The sequence below is a fragment of the Ostrea edulis genome, chromosome 4 (assembly GCF_947568905.1).
Source record: "Ostrea edulis chromosome 4, xbOstEdul1.1, whole genome shotgun sequence".
NCBI classification, from domain to species: Eukaryota; Metazoa; Mollusca; class Bivalvia; order Ostreida; family Ostreidae; genus Ostrea; species Ostrea edulis.
The window spans coordinates 3,257,624-3,277,025 of NC_079167.1; the positions used below are offsets into that span (position 1 = coordinate 3,257,624).

General features: G+C 34.4%; 1 protein-coding gene and 1 long non-coding RNA gene across 2 annotated transcripts; one reads left to right on the forward strand and one right to left on the reverse strand.

The window, feature by feature from the left end:
* The first annotated feature begins 337 nt into the window (after window positions 1–337).
* Window positions 338–19,402, forward strand: LOC125671641 (uncharacterized). Its single transcript, XM_048907469.2, has 19 exons — window positions 338–477; window positions 885–1,100; window positions 1,823–1,887; window positions 4,730–4,842; window positions 5,236–5,304; window positions 5,399–5,539; window positions 7,288–7,414; window positions 7,528–7,645; window positions 7,772–7,935; window positions 11,798–11,942; window positions 12,058–12,205; window positions 13,956–14,042; window positions 14,155–14,319; window positions 15,493–15,673; window positions 15,984–16,240; window positions 16,424–16,573; window positions 16,785–16,863; window positions 16,980–17,088; window positions 18,508–19,402. Exons 2-19 carry the CDS (start codon window positions 1,024–1,026, stop codon window positions 18,593–18,595), a joined length of 2,283 nt encoding a protein of 760 aa, XP_048763426.2. The 5' UTR covers window positions 338–477; window positions 885–1,023; the 3' UTR covers window positions 18,596–19,402.
* Window positions 4,516–5,354, reverse strand: LOC130053928 (uncharacterized). Its single transcript, XR_008802155.1, has 2 exons — window positions 5,215–5,354; window positions 4,516–4,881 (listed from the first exon to the last, which is right to left on the reverse strand). It is a non-coding gene; the product is annotated as an uncharacterized LOC130053928 (long non-coding RNA).

A 19,402-nucleotide genomic window follows, 5' to 3' on the forward strand; every position in this document is an offset into this window, starting at 1 on the left:
TTTTTCTCGTGTATAATTTTTTAACATTCATAACTTCCGCTTTCTCGCTTTAACGTTGATTGATCATCTCGCACTACGACCCAAACACGATTTGCTTGTTGCGTTATTGTTTAGAGTGAACTTTAATCATAAGTACGTTTCTAATCGTTACATAACACAACATGTACGACAACTTTTAAAATACAAATGACATGTAATCTATAACCAAAGTAATATACCTTATATACAACGCGTATTCAATTCTAATTTAGTCTTGCGATTTTGAAACCATCTCGATGCAGTTTGTTTACAAAAATTCACAACACGTGTTGGGTCAGTTTGACCTACATACACGTGAACACTTGGGTATGTGTTTTTAGACCAATGAGATTTGACTTCTTGGAGGTGCGACCAATCGTGTGAAAGACCCAGACACGTGAGTTAAATAAATCGTTCAGTCTAAGTGAGGGATCAGCTATTGTGTAGTTCGACTTACAGGTGAGTGTGTTAGTATGAATTTCAAAATCCCTGTATCGATCAAAAATGTTAATTGTTGGGGTTTTGCCTTCCCCTATATCTTCTTTTAGAAAACGATAGAATTATAGTATTTCTTATTCTGAGCCCAAACTGGGATAAAGCTTGGAGAATATATTTATATAGTAGCTAGTATAGGAATTGAGTTTGTAAGCAAGAATCATTACATGTAAAATATATTATATTAGTTTATTGCATCTACTTTGTAGGATAATTTTCTATTAGCTACAATTAATGTATCATATAGCTGGTTCATCACTTATTTAAGTGCACTGAACATACTGAAGTGAATGGCTAAATTAAATGTATGGCCAATGTTGGAGTTGAATGTTGATTTTAAAATGTTTGCCAAAAAAATTGAACTATTTCAGGGAGTCCATTCTGCTGTGTCCTGTTGTCTTCTTCAGCTACCGAAAAGTCTCACTGAAAATAGTAGTATAGATCAGCTCCTGATAAAAAAAGCTTGAGAATTCACGCATTTGTTGTGTTGCAACAAAAGAAGGTCAGATAATGCAGTCCAAAACTTTGACTGGGAATTTGACCTTCAAATCTTTAAGGCCACCGGACTTGGCTAATTGCACAAAAAGGTAATTGTGCATCTCATTGTATATTAGGCTACATAAATTTGTGTCTGATTTTTGGAAGTTATTGGGATTTTAAGAAGCCATCTTTGGTTTCAAAATTGTTTAACAATTATAGTTGTGAGCTATATATGCACCATAGGAAATGAAGCAATGGGTCTCAAGTGTTTTTAGTACATGTACATGTACAAAGACCTAGATGTCACAACATAAAATATTGAAAATGTAATATTAAGATTAAACTATTTTCTTTAACACTTCTTTAAGACCGTACGTATGCCAGAATATATTCTGGTAGAAATCTTACTTACTCATGAATATCAATGGTTATATAAAGTGGTATTAGATTGAATGTATAAAATGATGATTGTACAGAATTTAACTTGCATAACTACACTCAAACAATGACCTACCTTACCTAACTCCTATACAGAACATCCACAATCACTCATGTGTTGACTCGCTAAATTTCATGGCTGCTGAATTTTCACAATAACCATTATATAATTAGATTAAGTCAAATGGTGTAAGCAGAGTGTATCAAGTAGATGTACCCACAAGGAAAAGGTACATTGTTGACGGAATTATAAATGAGTACGTGTTAACTATTGTGAATTTGTTACTTGTTAGGAGCGATTACTTTGATTGGTTTTCTTTGTCATCTAATAATAACTGGTAAAATCATTGCACAGATATTATATTTAATTATTATCTTTTTGTATTAACAGAGAACTTTGTGAATACTTTGAAAACAGTTATGACCTGAATGAGAGCTTGTTCACATCACTCAAAGGTACATGTTCTATATATGGATAAGGCAACAGTCAGTGAATAAAAAAAGAGGGGGGGGGGGTAAAACTTAGGCCCTTAGTTATGCAGTATTATTACAGGGTTGGCAAAAAAGTGGTCAATATGAGTATTGACCGGGCCAGTGGTCAATACTGGTTAAAACCGGTCAATACTGGTCGATTGAAAATTATTTGGTCATTATAGTCTGTGTTATTTATTTTAAATGTTTAAGTGACCATATTGGTAAATTCTGTAATTCATAACATGCACTATCAGTTTATGATATACTTATAAGTCATAATATTAAATAATGTACAAATGACTGTTGAATTGGGGGATGATGTAAAAGTTTCTGTTCAAATTCCTTAGTTTAACAAGAACTATACCTATAAGTATTGTTTCATCAATCTTCATTTTAACTGAAAAGTTGAATAAACATTTGAGGGGTGGATTGGTGATGTTTTCATAACAATAACAGGCACACTGGTCATCTCTGGTCCCAGCCTATGCTTATTAACACCAGTCAACTCTGCTTCCTGCATGTGCTTAGATAATGTCCAGCTACCTTTTATTCTTAATCTGCCCAGGTAGATGTATTAAGAGGTCTGTCTCCAAATGTCAAGCTATGCTATAGAACTGTGACCCTCTGGTAAGTACTGAAGATATTTCAGTCCGTTTCAGCAAACCAAATATATTAAACTTATGAAATTACATTTAATTATAAAATGAAAAATATTAATCAACAATTGATCCATATTTAAGACTTGATTTATCTTTATCTTTGCAAGAAATGTACATAAATAGGAAAATAGACAGTTTAAATCACAATTGACCAGTATTGACCACTTGGGGAGTATTGACCGGGATGGTTAAAACCACTGGTTAAAACTGGGGGTGGTTTTAACTGCTCAACCCTGAGTATTAAGCTTATAACAGAGATACTTAGTGTTGTAGTATTAAGCTTATAACACATTTAGTTTTGTAGTATTAAGCTTACACAGACACTTAGTTTTGTAGTATTAAGCTTATAACACAGACCCTTAGTTTTGTAGTATTAAGCTTATAACACATTTAGTTTTGTAGTATTAAGCTTACACAGACACTTAGTTTTGTAGTATTAAGCTTATAACACAGACCTTAGTTTTGTAGTATTAAGCTTATAACACAGACCCTTAGTTTTGTAGTATTAAGCTTATAACACATTTAGTTTTGTAGTATTAAGCTTATAACACAGACCTTAGTTTTGTAGTATTAAGCTTATAACACAGACCCTTAGTTTTGTAGTATTAAGCTTATTACACAGACACTTAGTTTTGTAGTATTAAGCTTATAACAGATATACTTAGTTTTGTAGTATTAAGCTTATAATAGACATTTAATTTTGTAGTATTAAGCTTATAACATAGACCTTAGTTTTGTAGTATTAAGCTTATAACACAGCCATTTAGTTTTGTAGTATTAAGCTTATTACACATACCTTAGTTTTGTAGTATTAAGCTTATAACACAGACACTACATTTTGTAGTATTAAGCTTATAACACATTTAGTGTTGTAGTATTAAGCTTATTAAGCTTATAACACAGACCCTTAGTTTTGTAGTATTGAGCTTATAACACAGACATTTAGTGTTGTAGTATTAAGCTTATAACACAGACCCTTAGTTTTGTAGTATTAAGCTTATAACACAGACCCTTAGTTTTGTAGTATTAAGCTTATAACACAGCCATTTAGTTTTGTAGTATTAAGCTTATTACACAGACACTACATTTTGTAGTATTAAGCTTATAACAGATTTAGTGTTGTAGTATTAAGCTTATAACACAGACCCTTAGTGTTGTAGTATTGAGCTTATAACACAGACATTTAGTGTTGTAGTATTAAGCTTATAACACAGACCCTTGGTTTTGTAGTATTAAGCTTATAACACAGACCCTTAGTTTTGTAGTATTAAGCTTATAACACAGACATTTAGTTTTGTAGTATTAAGCTTATAACACAGACCCTTAGTTTTGTAGTATTAAGCTTATAACACAGACACTACATTTTGTAGTATTAAGCTTATAACACATTTAGTGTTGTAGTATTAAGCTTATAACACATTTAGTGTTGTAGTATTAAGCTTATAACACAGACATTTATTTAGTCCCGTGGGGATTCGGGTTAAAATAGGTCCTCAGTACCCCTTGCTTGTCGTAGAAGGCGACTAAATGGGGCGGTCCTTCGGATGAGAACGCAAAAACCGAGGTCCCGTGTCACAACAGGTGTGGCACGATAAAGATCCCTCCCTGCTCAATGGCCATAAGCACCGGGCATAGGCCTAAATTTTGCAGCCCTTCACCAGCAGTGGTGACGTCTCCATATGAGTAAAATATTTTCAAGAGGGACGTTAAACAATATTCAATCAATCAATCAGACACTTAGTTTTGTAGTATTAAGCTTATAACACAGACACTTAGTTTTGTAGTATTAAGTTTATAACACAGACACTTAGTTTTGTAGTATTAATCTTATAACACAGACCCTTAGTTTTGTAGTATTAAGTTTATAACACAGACACTTAGTTTTGTAGTATTAAGTTTATAACACAGACACTTAGTTTTGTAGTATTAAGTTTATAACACAGACACTTAGTTTTGTAGTATTAAGTTTATAACATATATAGACACTTAGTTTTATAGTCAAATTATTTTCAAATACTTTCACATTGCTAGATTTCTAAATAAGGACTAAGGCTAAATGTTGTTTAGTTCAGATTTCAATACAATCCATATTTCAACATCTGAAAACATGTTATACATTAATTATTTTACTATTAGATCATCGGCTTACTGATTTTTTGTTTTAGACGAGTCCGTATTTTACAAATGCCCGGACCGACTGCGACTGCCACTGATCTTCTACTTCTGTCACACTGCAGTGGTGTACGTCAACAAATTGATGTTAGCTGGCCTCATCACAGTACGTAGAACAAAGAATAAATGTTCTGACTGAAATATGCTGAAATGAGAGTGAAAGTTGTAAGAAAGGAAACAAAGGGACATGCATTTTTCTCTACTTAACAGTTTGAATTCTACTCTATAAATTTATACAAAATGAGGTAGTCTTTTGTTAAAAGATGATAAAGATACTCTTGAAATTTACACACTTGCTATATGCTCTCAATATTCCTATGTATAACTAATACAAAGTAGAAGCTCAATCAAAAATTGAGCTATATGTGCCACAGTAGTTGCTTGATTTTTGTCAAAATTATTCTAGTTGTAGTGATCAAAAAGGGAATTAGTGCATGTTCTCTTAGCTTACTAATCTTAGTGAATAATTCTATCTTACCTGAAATATTGTTATTTTCAGGAGCGGGTTAACTTGGAGTTTGAAACAATGTTTGAGACTGGCGTTGATGAAATGTCCTGGGATGACACAGTAAGATCGATATTGAAAGTAACAGCCACAGCTTTCCATTCAGTATAGCTTAAAGAGAAATTAGATTTACAGTGGTATCCTTACTTCTTTGAAGGAAAATTACCGGATGGGTGGCAGCTATAAATGGCCATCTGTAGATTCTGTGATGGAATATCGCAGAAACGTCCGAAACTTGGTCCTGAAGGTGATACGGGACACAGCACTGGACGTTCCTGTTACCATGGAGTCACCATGGGTATTTATCCATTCATTGCTTTTCACATTTTTGAGAAATGTCTTGTTTGCTTGTATCAAATGATTTCCAGTTGCTTTCCATTATTATATGAAATTGTTTTACATGCTTGTTATTGCAGGTACATGCATATAAAACAAAATAGATGTATATTAATAGATCAAACTGAACATTTTAAAATCAAATGAATATTAGATGAGTAGGTCATTTATTGTAATGTAAAAAGGATAGCATGTGAGTAAATAGGTGCCTGATCAGAAAAATTCACAATAGTGATGCTCAATGATGACAACACGTGTAAAGTTATCAGTCTAAGTATTGGATTTTTTTTAGGTCACCTGAGTAAACTCAGGTGACCTATTGCAATTGGTTTTCGTCCGTCGTGCGTCAACAATTGAACATTTTTAACTTCTTCTTAATAACTACCAGTCCAGTTCTTTTCAAATTTGGTATGAAGCATCATTGGGACAAGAGGGACATAAATTGTAAATTTCAGGACTCCAGCACCCCTGGGGCCCTAGGAACGGGGCAAAAACTGTCCAAAATTTACCAATTTTCAAAAATCTTCTTCTCAAGAACCACACACATGTAAGAAAAACTAAATGCATGGTGATGTAGAGCAGGAAGGCCTCTACCAAAATTGTAAATTTCATGATCCCCGGGGTAGGTGTTTTGACCCCAGGGTGGGGCCAAACTTGTTATATAGTGTTTATGTGTAAAACACTTAAATTACATCTTCTTTAATGCTATTGATACTACATTGATAGTAAATAAATATTTAGGAAGAACAGGTAGTCCTTTACCAAAATTGTAAATTTGATTATTCCAGGGGTAGGTGTTTTGGTATCAGGGTGGTCAGTTATTAAATGTGTTCACAATAGACATTTTTAACTTCTTCTTGGTAACTATCATTCCAATTCTTTTCAAATTTGGTATGAAACATATTTGGAAGAAAGGGAACATAAATTATAAATTTCAGGATTCCTGCACCAATGGGGCCTTAGGGGCAGGGCAAAAACTGTCCAAAAATGACCAATTTTCAAAAATCTTCTCAAGAACCACACATATGTAAGAAAAACTAAATGCATAGTGATGTAGAGCAGGAAGGCCTCTACCAAAATTGTAAATTTCATGATCCCCGGGGTAGAGGTTCTGACCCCAGGGCAGGGCCAAACTTATTATATAGTGTTTATGTGTATAACACTTAAATAACATTTTCTTTAGTGCTTTTGATACTAAATTGAAACTAAATGGATAGAGCAGGTAGTCTTTTACCAAAATTGTAAATGTGATTTTCCCCAGAGTAAGGGTTTTGACCGCAGGGTGGGGCCAAACTTAGTATATAGTATTTATGTGTAAGTTTGCTGATACTTTATAAAATCTAAATGCATACTTAGGAATAGCAGAAAAGGATTTACAAAAAATGGTGAATTTCACAACCCAGGGTTATGACTTTATGATAAGTCCAAATTAGTCATATATTTTGATGTTTTAATTTAATAAACCTATCATTTAAAGCCTTTCATCAGTGTATGCACTTTTGAGGGCAGAGAATTTTTTTACTGTTGCTGAACATTAGAATTTAGCTTAGATATTCAGAACAGGAAATTTTTTCTAGATTTCATAGTCCATGGAAGTAGTGATACTTTTTCACTGGTATTCAGGTGACCAATAAGGCCTGTGGGCCTCTTGTTTATACTTGCATGTCAAAATACTTGTTGCTATTAACATGACTGATTTGATTTATATAGTGGGCAATCTTGATGGGAATTGAGCACGAGAGGATCCACCTAGAAACTTCCTCCGTCCTGATTCGTCAGCTGCCTGTGGAATTGGTTATCAAGCCTAAAGGATGGGTGTATGCCCCATATAAATGTGGTGAGATCATATTTTAGATTTTAATCATGATGCCAGCAAGAGCCAGAGTTATTATCACTTTTTAAAATGTGGCAGTTTGCTTAGTTAGAATTTTATGCGGTGGATAAATGCAGGTGGAAGAGTTGAAGAGAATCCCTTCATATCCGTTGAGGCTCAAGACGTTACCTTCGGGAAACCAAAAGAGTTTCCATCCTATGGATGGGATAATGAATATGGAGAGTTTTCCACCAGGTGACATAATTAATGTTAGACATCAGATAATACAGTTGAGAAAAAAAAAATATACGAGAATTTGTGGAACAGGAATAGACATGTGAATAACTGTCTGTGTGTATTGATAATATTTATAAATTCCAGAGTTCCTGCATTTGAAGCCTCCAAGTTCATGATAACCAATGGAGAATTCCTTGAGTTTGTTGAAAGTGGTGGTTATGATGATGAAAAGTTCTGGACGGAGGAGGGCTGGAAGTGGAAGGAATACAGACAATCCAAACACCCTGTATTCTGGATCTGCAGACATGGTGAGGGTTCTGATTGACATGTGTGTATAGCAGACATGGTGAGGGTTCTGATTGACATGTGTGTATAGCAGACATGGTGAGGGCTCTGATTGACATGTTTGTATAGCAGACATGGTGAGGGTTCTGATTGACATGTGTATAGCAGACATGGTGAGGGTTCTGATTGACACGTGTGTATAGCAGACATGGTGAGGGTTCTGATTGACACATGTGTATAGCAGACATGGTGAGGGTTCTGATTGACACGTGTGTAGCAGACATGGTGAGGGTTCTGATTGACATGTGTAGCAGACATGGTGAGGGTTCTGATTGACATGTGTATAGCAGACATGGTGAGGGTTCTGATTGACTTGTGTGTAGCAGACATGGTGAGGGTTCTGATTGACATGTGTAACAGACATAGTGAGGGCTCTGAACAATGTGCACATGAATTTTGATAAATTCATGCCCTCATATATTTTCAGAAAATGGATTTTATTTTTAAAATGTAGGTGTGTGTGCAAAATATTGACATGAAGGACTATTATGATATCATCTTTGCAAGCCAAGGATACTGTTAATCACTTATTATCCACAATACTTTATTTCCGTGAGATAATGGTACTGTATTTTTTCTAGAGACATTTTTTTCGCAAATCATTGAAATGTAAAGCTGTATAGGAAAGAGTCCTGTGAGTTCTTCAATCGTCCACTTAATCAGATTTTATTTTACACCTTAAAAATCTGTATCGAAAGCACAACCAATTTCTAAAAAGTGTAAAAAATCCATTGAAATTATATTTATAGAGGAATTTAAAGTTAAGGCATTTCGATCAGTATCCTTTAGGCAGGAGCAGATCGTTCTGATTCACTTATCAATGGTTTTCGTTGCAATACTAGTACTAATTTATCATGTACTTGATGATGATTAATATGCAGATTCTGCACTGTGTGATACGGTTCACATCACAATAGCTAATATCAACGACCGGTCCGAAAACTCATATTACATATCAGACCGCCGTGCAAAAATGCATATCAAACCGGAAATAACGTATTCGCTCGTAATCAACTTATCAATGTTTTTACCATAGTAATGTTTCAATCAATGTTTTTAGCCGAGTTGCAACGAAGTTGAACTCGGCTATTGGTTTGGTGATGTGGGCGGTTGGGCATCAACAATTGGTTTCTGGATGATAACTCGAAAAGTTTACAATCTAATCAAAGGAAACTTTGATATATAGTTGGGTACCAGGTAAGGAAGACCCCTTTTAATTTTGGAGAAAAATGGTCAAAGGTCAAGGTCATAGTGACCAAAAATAGAATGAAAATTTCAGAAAAATTTGGTTTCCGGATAATAACTCAGAAAGTTTAAATCTGAATCAAATGATACTTAAAGATATTGTTATGTACCAGGTAAGGAAGACCCCTATTGATTCTGGAGAAAATAGGTCAAAGGTCAAGGTCACAGTGACCGAAAATAGAATTAAAATTTTTAAAAAATTTGGTTTCAGAAGGATAACTCGAAATTTTTTAATTTAAATCAAATGAAACTTGGATATATTGTTGGATACCAGCAAGGCAAGACCCCTATTGATTTTGGAGAAAAAAGGTTAAGGTCACAGTCCTGAAAAAAGATTGAAAATTTTAGAAATATCTGGATCTGCATGATAACTCTAAAAGTTTAAATCCGAATATTCACAATTATAAATATGCCACATCATTCCTGACTTTGCATTGTATCCCATGCATCTCGACTCATGCACCCCTGGGTGCTTATTTGATTTTTACTGTATTAAATCAATGTATGAGAGTTTTTGAATTAATACCATAGTTTATTGTAATTGATATCAAAGTTTTCTTCATTCTATTCAATGTACTTGAAATTTTGTGATTTTTTTTTTGAAAATACAGTTTTGGACAAAATATTTTTTCTATCACTTAATTGTATAGGAAAGATAGATCTATGAATTAAGTTTGTTCAATCCTGCACTCAATTTTATGTCTGAACACTGAAAATGGTGGGAAACTGTTTTCCATATGTGGTATAATTTTGGATATAGGTCATTTTGGTCAACTTGGCAATGACAACTAAGTACACTAGTTTTCAGGGTCCAAGGTAATCTCTATTGCTATATGTTTTTCGTTGACAATTTGTTACGTTGTAAGTAAGTCATGACCAATTTCCCCATTTTGGAGCATGTTTATCTATAAAGGAGTGTTTAGATTTTTAAGGCCTAGGGTCATGAAACCTAGAAAGTGTGGTATACCAAGTTTAGAAAGTAGGTCAGAACATCAGTGATAAGGATTGCCAAGGGAGATAATGTTTTGTTCACCTTATTCTATATACCTGAAATGAAATGCATAAATTTTTATGTATTGTTTTCTTTTCATGTACTAAAATTGTGTACATGTTGGTGTTTCATTTATTTCAGCCTGCATTGGAAATGCAGAAGCCCAGTGGGATTTACTTTGTCTGCATGTCCATTTCTCCGTCATCACTTTTGTTTGTTGTCTTGAAAAGTTTTCAACATAAAAGTTTTCATATATTATACAAAAGTAGTTGACCATAAAAGGAAGATATGTACAGATCAAGGTCACAACAGACCTCCATTCTGTAGCTTCACTAGGCTTTCAATGTGACAATTGATATCTTAAAAAAGTTTTCAATATAGTTCTTTCATATTTTGTTCAAAGGTAGTTGATGATTACAGAAAGATACCTATACATTTTGTGATCAGAATATATCAAGGTCACATCATACCTTCAATCCATACATGTCTTGTTTTCAACACACAGCTTTCATTATTTATAGAGAGATAGTTGTTCATTATTTATAGAGAGCTAGTTGTTCATTATTTATAGAGAGCTAGTTGTTCCTTATCTATAGAGAGCTAGTTGTTCCTTATCTATAGTTCCTTATCTATAGAGAGCTAGTTGTTCCTTATCTATAGAGAGCTAGTTGTTCATTATTCATAGAGAGCTAGTTGTTCATTATTCATAGAGAGCTAGTTGTTCATTAAGGGAAGACACCTACCAATGATGGATGTCTATTCATCATCACTTTTGTTATGACTCAATATCTTGAACAGCTGTTTTCAACAAAAAGCTTTCACATTTTATACAAAGATCATCATTACAGGTAGACAGTAAAGTGAGCTTTTCTGATTACTTTGTCTGGTGTCCATCTGTAAACTTTTTGACATTTTCAAATTCTTCTCCAGAACCACAGGGCTAATTACGTCAGTTGAACAAACTTGAACCTTGCTCATAACTTTTGAATGGTGAGTGAATACATTTTTCACATTCCTTGGGATAAGACCTTTCTTTTGATAACAAATTTTTGACCTTTTAGCCTTGAACTTGGATTTCGACCTACTTTTAAGAAAAGCTAAGCTAGGAAATATCTCCTGATTTGTGTAAGGTAGGGTTTTTATATTTTGTGTATAGATTCCTTATGGCAAGACCTTAAATTTCATTCCATGATTTTTGACCATGTATCGTGGTTATACTGTGACACTTTTAGGTTAGGTTGGGGCCAACATTTTTCATGGGAATAAAAATTGCTAAAAAAAAAAAACTTTTTAAAAATCACAATAGCCAATCAACAGCAGGACCAAGGTAACTCAGGTGAGCAGTGTGGCCCATAAATTGGGCAGACTTCACTATATTTACTACATTTATTTACCTGTATACATGTACAAAGGTTGATGATCTTGTTGTTGAACATGGAAATGCAGATTTGGGAAAAGAACATAATCAATTATAAACATTATAATGATTTCAGTGTCATTAGTGTACTTGTGTATGTAATACATGAATTAAGTTCTCTGAAGGTCCCTTCCTGACTGACTTAAGTTTTCTAGTGAAATTTTTATTACAGGATGTAAAGGTGGCTGTGGAGCAGATTTAGGAAAATACTCTCACTGTCATTTTCCAAACAATGTCAGCAATGGTATCATGAATGGAACAATGACCAATGGTCATTCAAGGGAGGCCATTAACAGAGGAGAAAAGAGGAATTATATGTAAGAGTTTCCAAATTTTGTGGGATGTTATGTGAATCTGAAGCTACAGCAACTTTAAAAAAATTATAAGCAAAAAATATTGAATTGTTGCATAGAAGCTGAATTGTATGTACAGGTACCGTGCCATGTTTGATGTGATGCCTTTGCCACTTGATTGGCCAGTGGAGGTAAACTATCATCAAGGCAGAGCTTTCTGTGCATGGAAGGGATTTGGATTCCGACTTCCAACTGAGGCTGAACGAAATGTGATGAAAGGAAAGAAGGTAGTTATTAGACATTCCTTGTACAGTTATACTGACTTGTACGATTGAGTGTTGTCATTTGAATTATAACACCATTTATTGGCTGGCTTGAGGATAGAGGATGCAGTCCACTGTTTCATTTCCCATAGGTGATAATTTTGATATTTTGTTACGTAGCTACTTTTTATAGAACAATTAGGCATTCCTCAATGAAAGATGGTAATGTTCTCTATCTCAGATTAAAATCTTTTGGCAACAAGTCAGATTTATATTCCAGCAAGGTGCATTTGTTTATGGAAACTCCTGAATATGAAAGTGAAGTTTAGGAAATTTCCCATTCTGTATTTGACATACACAAAGCAATGCACAGTGAAGCCTTGTTTATCTGGATGCTTTGGTTCCCAGCAAAATCATCTGGAAATTTGAACTGCCTCGATTTCTGCTATACACACACACACGCATATATATATGGCCTTTCATACTAATGGCATTAAAGAAGAATGCTTCATTATATCAATATCTTTTATCATATTGAAAACTATGCACGAGACACTACTATATTACACTCGGTCATTTGATGAATAATTCATGAAATAAATGCACTACTTAAACTTGCTAAATCTGACATTATCTGCACGTGTACATTATCATCCCAAGTTATATCACATTAGTGCAATTGTAAATTTGATTCAAGTTATTGATTAAATGTGGTTTTATGACATAAAATTAAAATTTTAAGCTAATGAAATACTGATCTCTATTTAAAAATACTGGGCATACCACTGTGAAACTCTGGAGTCCAGTCTATAAATAGCAATACGTAAACCAATATTATCAATGTTGCTACTCTTAACTGTATATATTTTGCTGATAACATTGAACCTATTGATAAGCGGAATTATTTTACTTAGGCAATATAGTAGTGCAATTAAAAACATGTCAGAGAGGAAAGATCTCGTGCACACAAAACCATAACGACCTATTGATTAACCTCGCTGTGAGTGTTTAATAGCATGTCACAGGTGGACGTCTTTTAAAAACAGAAAGCTCAAGACCGCTTACGGGAGTCATCAGAAGAATTACCACCTGAATAGGGAAATGAATCAAAATTTAATGGAAAAATGCATTTTGTGGAATAAAAAACTATCTTGATCTGGAATGCAGAATTCCAGAAAAACAAGACTCTATATAAAGTTCCCCAGAATTATCGTCCAGAGGCTGAGGTGTCCAGATATTTGAACGTCCACTGTATCTCGATCATTTCATTTTAAAGATAATTTGAAATGGTAAATGGGTTTCAAAATGGCATTTCCTCCAGCATAAAATTTGCCAGACAATTCTGAAGTTCAAGTGACCTACCAGTTTCAAATGCTGCTTGGAAATTCAAGGAACTATTTTACTTTAATGCATTACTTCATTGTCCTACCAATTCTAGAAATACATGTACACGTATTCAGGATGAATACCGTGTGTGACCTGTCAGAACTGAAAACCAAGCTGTTGTAGTAAGGCTGCTGTAGACCAGTTTAAAACAGTACTAAATGGTCTGAAAGTTACAAAATTCATGATGCCCTGAAACTTTATTTACAAATGTTTGTTAAATCTTCTCTGTTGAGCTCCCAAAGAAAATTTGTGGTCCTGCACTAATAAAAGACATTGTACTAATGAGATGTGACAGCCATTCAACATTTTGTTTTGATGAACAACTGTAGTATGAAATCCAACTGGACGGGAATGTCAGCATTTTCATGCATATATTTTTGATTTGTAGTTTCTTACAACTGGAGGAACAAAGGATGACATAATTTATCAAAAGAAGCCAAAAGCTAACATCAACTTGCAGTATGGGTCATCTACTGTGAGTTTTGTTTTATGTATAGATTCAAACTATTGCACTTCAGCCTCACCATTTCTTGTTTCACTGGAGGCTATATGTATAAAGAAGGTTTATACAATAACTTCTTTTACAGCCTGTCAACATGTACCCGGCTAATGAGCTTGGTTTCCATGATGTGTTTGGCAATGTGTGGGAATGGGCAGAGGACCACTTTAATGGCTTGAATGGTTACAGCAGTCACTGGTTCTATGATGATTTTTCCTCTCCATGCTTTGATGGTAGACACAACCTCATATTGGTATGCACATGACTATTCGTTGTATTGCATCATCTTATGTTGAGAGCGAGTGTATGCTGTGTGTGTACCGGTAATCATTCTAGTGAGAGTGATTGTATGCTGTGTGTGTACCGGTTATCATTCTAGTGAGAGTGATTGCATGCTGTGTGTGTAACGGTAATCATTCTAGTGAGAGTGATTGCATGCTGTGTGTGTACCGGTTATCATTCTAGTGAGAGTGATTGTATGCTGTGTGTGTACCGGTTATCATTCTAGTGAGAGTGATTGTATGCTGTGTGTGTACCGGTTATCATTCTAGTGAGAGTGATTGTATGCTGTGTGTGTACTGGTTATCATTCTAGTGAGGGTGATTGCATGCTGTGTGTGTGTACCGGTTATCATTCTAGTGAGAGTGATTGCATGCTGTGTGTGTACCGGTTATCATTCTAGTGTCAGTGATTGTATGCTGTGTGTGTGTACCGGTTATCATTCTAGTGTCAGTGATTGTATGCTGTGTGTGTGTACCGGTTATCATTCTAGTGAGAGTGATTGCATGCTGTGTGTGTACCGGTTATCATTCTAGTGAGAGTGATTGTATGCTGTGTGTGTACCGGTTATCATTCTAGTGTCAGAGAGTATTGCATGCTGTGTGTGTACCAGTTATCATTCTAGTGTCAGAGAGTGATTGCATGCTGTGTGTGTACCAGTAATCATTTTAGCAAGATTCATATTTTAGCAGCTTTGATGGTTAAGCAAGAGTGCTAAATACATGTATATATGAAAATCTCTATTTATCGTGCGCCATTATCATATGTAGAAGAAGTGCTGAATCAGACCTAACTGTGCCATATTTTAAATCGGCAAAAATAAATAGCACACATACTTACAAACCCCAGAGAGGAATTAACACACCTTAGAAAACTGAAAGGAAGGTTGAGGATATGATATTTTGAGATGGAAAATTTTGAGTTACTTTATTTTGTGAAAAAATGCTGTTTGATTCTATTTGATGATATTTGAACTCGCAATCTACAGATCAGCAATCCCATGTGTACTCACTGACCTAATCAGCAAGGCAATGAAATTTAAAAGGACTAGAAATAAAGCGCTGAAATTTATTTTCCCATTTATGATTTGAAAGGAAGTCAATCATTATGATTATATTCATCCTTAATTCTTGGGAATTTTTTAAAGGGTGGATCCTGGATTTCCACTGGTGACGAAGCATCCAAATTTGCTAGATTTGCCTTCAGACGGCACTTCGTTCAGCATGCTGGATTCCGCATTGCTAGATCTTTGGAACAAGCTGAGAAGGTCAATGTTCCCGCTAGACTTATCAAAGATGACGTATTTGTTCTTGGAGTTGGAGTCGAGGGTAGGGATAACATATGGATTGTTACAGGATTCTTTTATACATCATTCATTTCTAATTCTAAAGAGAACTAATGACACTGAATATAATACACAGCAAGGAGAAGCTACAGTAGATCCACTTCATGTGAGGTTTATAAATTCAAATTTAGCAATCACAATATATTCTCTTGCTTATATTTTACAAGACAATATTAGTTGCTTTCAAAAATAAATCATAAAGACAAATTTCATGAAAATGGAGCCTCAAAATATTCCACAGGTCTACATGTACAGGACTAAACATATTATAACTGTTTGAAATTTATTTGCAGAGAAGGAAATTCCAAATGAGGACGAGATGGAGTATGAATGGGTTCCCACAACCAATTACCAATACAGCTATGATACTGAGGACTCCTTATATGGAATTATAGAGATGGAGTTTGGATTCCGTGATTCATTTCCACATCAAGTAGCTCAACATTGCCTCTCCCTGCAGAAAGTGTACCAGTGCAATACTGCCTCAGCATTATGGCTAGGAAGTGGAGCAGGCAGAGGACCACTGGAACTGTCCAGTGGCTTTCAAAATGTGAGTTGATTTTAACTGGTGTTACACATTCCCAAACCAATATATATGAACACCTTGCATTAAGTTTTATGTATATCCTTATACCATTTCTAGTGGGGAACAATGAAAACACATTTACAATCTGTTTCATGTTCAGCTAGAATGTACAAGGATACAATTAAGTAATGACAAGTTTGATTGTAGGTATTGGGTGTTGACTATGCAGCTAGATTTATTGATGCTGCTCAGAAGCTACAAAGTGGTGAGAAAATTGGCTACAAAACAAGTAATGGAGAGCAGAAGACTGCATTTATGCCAGAAGCGTGTCAGTCCAATAAGGCAGTGTTCAAACAGGTATTTTTGTCTGTATTTGATTAACAGTGCAAGTGTATTTCAAGTCCGATAGATGCCCATGTATCTTAAATGGTAAAAGTTGTGTTTGAATACATCTTTCTAATTAAAATATGATTTCACAGTTGGCAAGTCCATCCTATATCTGATCTGTTGTGAGCATGTTAATGGATTTCTGAATTTGATTATTACTTTGTAATTTATGTTATTTCAGATGACATGGATACCCAATGAAATTAGTGATTATGATATGACTATTGTAACTTTCCTGGACAGAACAATGAATGCTAAAGGTAAGATTTTAGATTTTTTTCAAGACTTCAGATTTAGTAATGACATAAAATTTTCTCATTATGCATATTTTCTACCACATAGTGAAGTAACTAAGCAAGTAATTTCTTTCCTGCAGCATGGCTGGCCAGATTATGGGAGATAACTGTTACATCTGGAATAGTTGTGATTGTGTCTAAGGATGACATATGGAGTAAAGACAGTCTCTCTCAGTACTTCAGAAATGAGTAAGAATCTTCTCCGGCTTTTCTTGCTCATCTGAACTGAAAGTTCAAGTGAGCTTTTCTGATCACTTTTTGTCTGGCGTCCATCCGTCGGTAAAACTTAACATTTTCAACTTCTTCTCCAGAACCAGTGTTAATTTCAGCCAAACTTGCCACTAAGCATGCTTGGGTAAAGAGGATTCAAGTTTGTTCGAATGAAAATCCACACCCTTTTAGAAGTGGATATATAATCAAGAATTAGTAAAATTTTGTGACATTTTTAAAAATCGTCTCCAGAACCACTGGGCCAATTTCAATCAACTTGGCACAAATCATGCTTGGGTAAGGGGATTCAAGTTTCTTCAAATGAAAGGCCATGCTCTCTTCAAAGGGGAGATCATCAAAAAAAGGCAAAATTAGTTTAGGGTCATTTAAAAACTTGAGAACCACTGGGCCAGAAAAGTTGAAAGGATCAATTCAGGGTAACAAAAGAAAAGAAAAAACCTATTGGGCCGGATTTGGTTTTAGTATTTACAAATAGCTCATCCATATTCTTTCTAGCTTATGAGTTTTGTTTTATAATTATTGTCCAAGCCATAATTCTTTTAGAATACACATTTGATGCTCATACTTTGTACAAGGATTGATTGGCCACATGGTATTTTATAACCTTGTATCAAGGTCATGGTCACCAGTTAAAAAAAAAATTCTAAATGCTTGTTTGGGTCATAAATTAGTGATGGATAGACATTAGCGACTCATGGAATGCTTATGACAAGAGTGTGGGTTGTGACCTTGAACAACATATGAAGATCTGGTGTAAAAGGAATTAAGGAGGTACTCTACATCATCATAATGAATGACTTCCTTTTAAAACATGCAATATTTGTCTATTCATTTAAAAAATCCTCGCCTAGCTGAGTAGCTCAGTAAGTTAGCACGTTGACTGCTGAACTGTAGAATGTGTATTCGAGTTCAGCAGGGGTTTTAAATTTTTTTCAGATTTCTTTCTACTAAAACTGCATATTTTGACTCAATAAAGTAAATTTGAAAGTTTTTAATTTCAAAATATTGTTGTATATATCCTGGTGTAGCATACATCCTTAAGAATACTTGTCTTTCACACAATTTAAGTTTGCAATGCATAGACATTAGAGACTCAACCTTGGAAGAGAGCATGCATTTGGCCAATTAAATCAAGGTCATAAACATTGTACATTTAGTCACTAAATTTGTGTCAGTCTTCAGGGGACTGATTCTAGTCCCTGGTGCCTCTTCAAGCTTTTTAAGGCAACTCCACATTAGTTTTCATTACTATAGCCCAGTCTTTCTGAGTGAATTAAAGTACGAGTGAATTGACGAGCAGCTGTTTTAATTGAATGTCCTGTATTAAATATATTTTCTAATCTCAACATTTTTCGTTAATTATGTTCATTTTTGCAGATTAATATTCAAGGAAACACAAGATCTGAAGTATGCTACCAAAGAAGGGGAATTAACTGCTCATGTGACCGTCTGGGCACGTCAGTAAATCAGTCCTATGAAGGGGAATTAACTGCTCATGTGACCGTCTGGGCACGTCAGTAAATCAATCCTATGAACTGGATAATTTTGTGGCTGTACATTTTCCCTCTCTTTATTGTTGATGTATTTGTTAACTGTTGAATTTTTATGATTTTTTTAATATGTTCATATTTTTTGATCCGATAACTATCATTCATGCTTTCAACATGACATCATCATTTTCAGTGGATTTTTTTTTACTTTTGAATTATATACATTTTTCAGTAAACGTTGTAGCTTGTGCATGTATTTTGTGATATACTTTATTGACTTTTATTTATAAATACTACTGTGTAGTCATATCTTTGATTGGGGAATTTTATACCCTTTAATCAGGTCATTGTACCAATATATAGATATCTATGTTTATCCTAATACATATATTATTGACTGAATATTTGAAAACATGCATGTACTCCTAAGTCGGCGCACCTAAAGTTGACTTGAGTTTACATAGTGCACTTCCACATAAAGATTGAGAGCAGGCATATTATCTCTCCATTGCATAATATTCAAATTTTATGTACTATTAATTTTGTTTTCATTGTTTGGTAGCAGACATTTGTTATGTCACAAATGAATTTTCGCCTTTATCATTTGTAAGCAGCTGTTGATGTCACAACTGAGTTAAAGTAGTCCCTGGTCATTTAAATTGCAGGCTTTTATTAGCTCAGTAAAAACAATGAGTACTCTCTTTCTAGAAAAATAATAATAGCAGTTTGTACATGGAATGGTTGAAATTGAAATACTGTGTCTAATAAATATCTGTAACTAA

Bases quoted from the DNA above. Each gene is read 5' to 3' on its own strand.
- LOC125671641 (XM_048907469.2), top strand. From the start codon at position 1,024: ATGCAGTCCAAAACTTTGACTGGGAATTTGACCTTCAAATCTTTAAGG. The intron at 11,943-12,057 runs GTAAGAGTTTCC...TTGTATGTACAG, and splicing joins GGAGAAAAGAGGAATTATAT to GTACCGTGCCATGTTTGATG. The intron at 15,674-15,983 runs GTAGGGATAACA...ATTTATTTGCAG, and splicing joins TCTTGGAGTTGGAGTCGAGG to AGAAGGAAATTCCAAATGAG.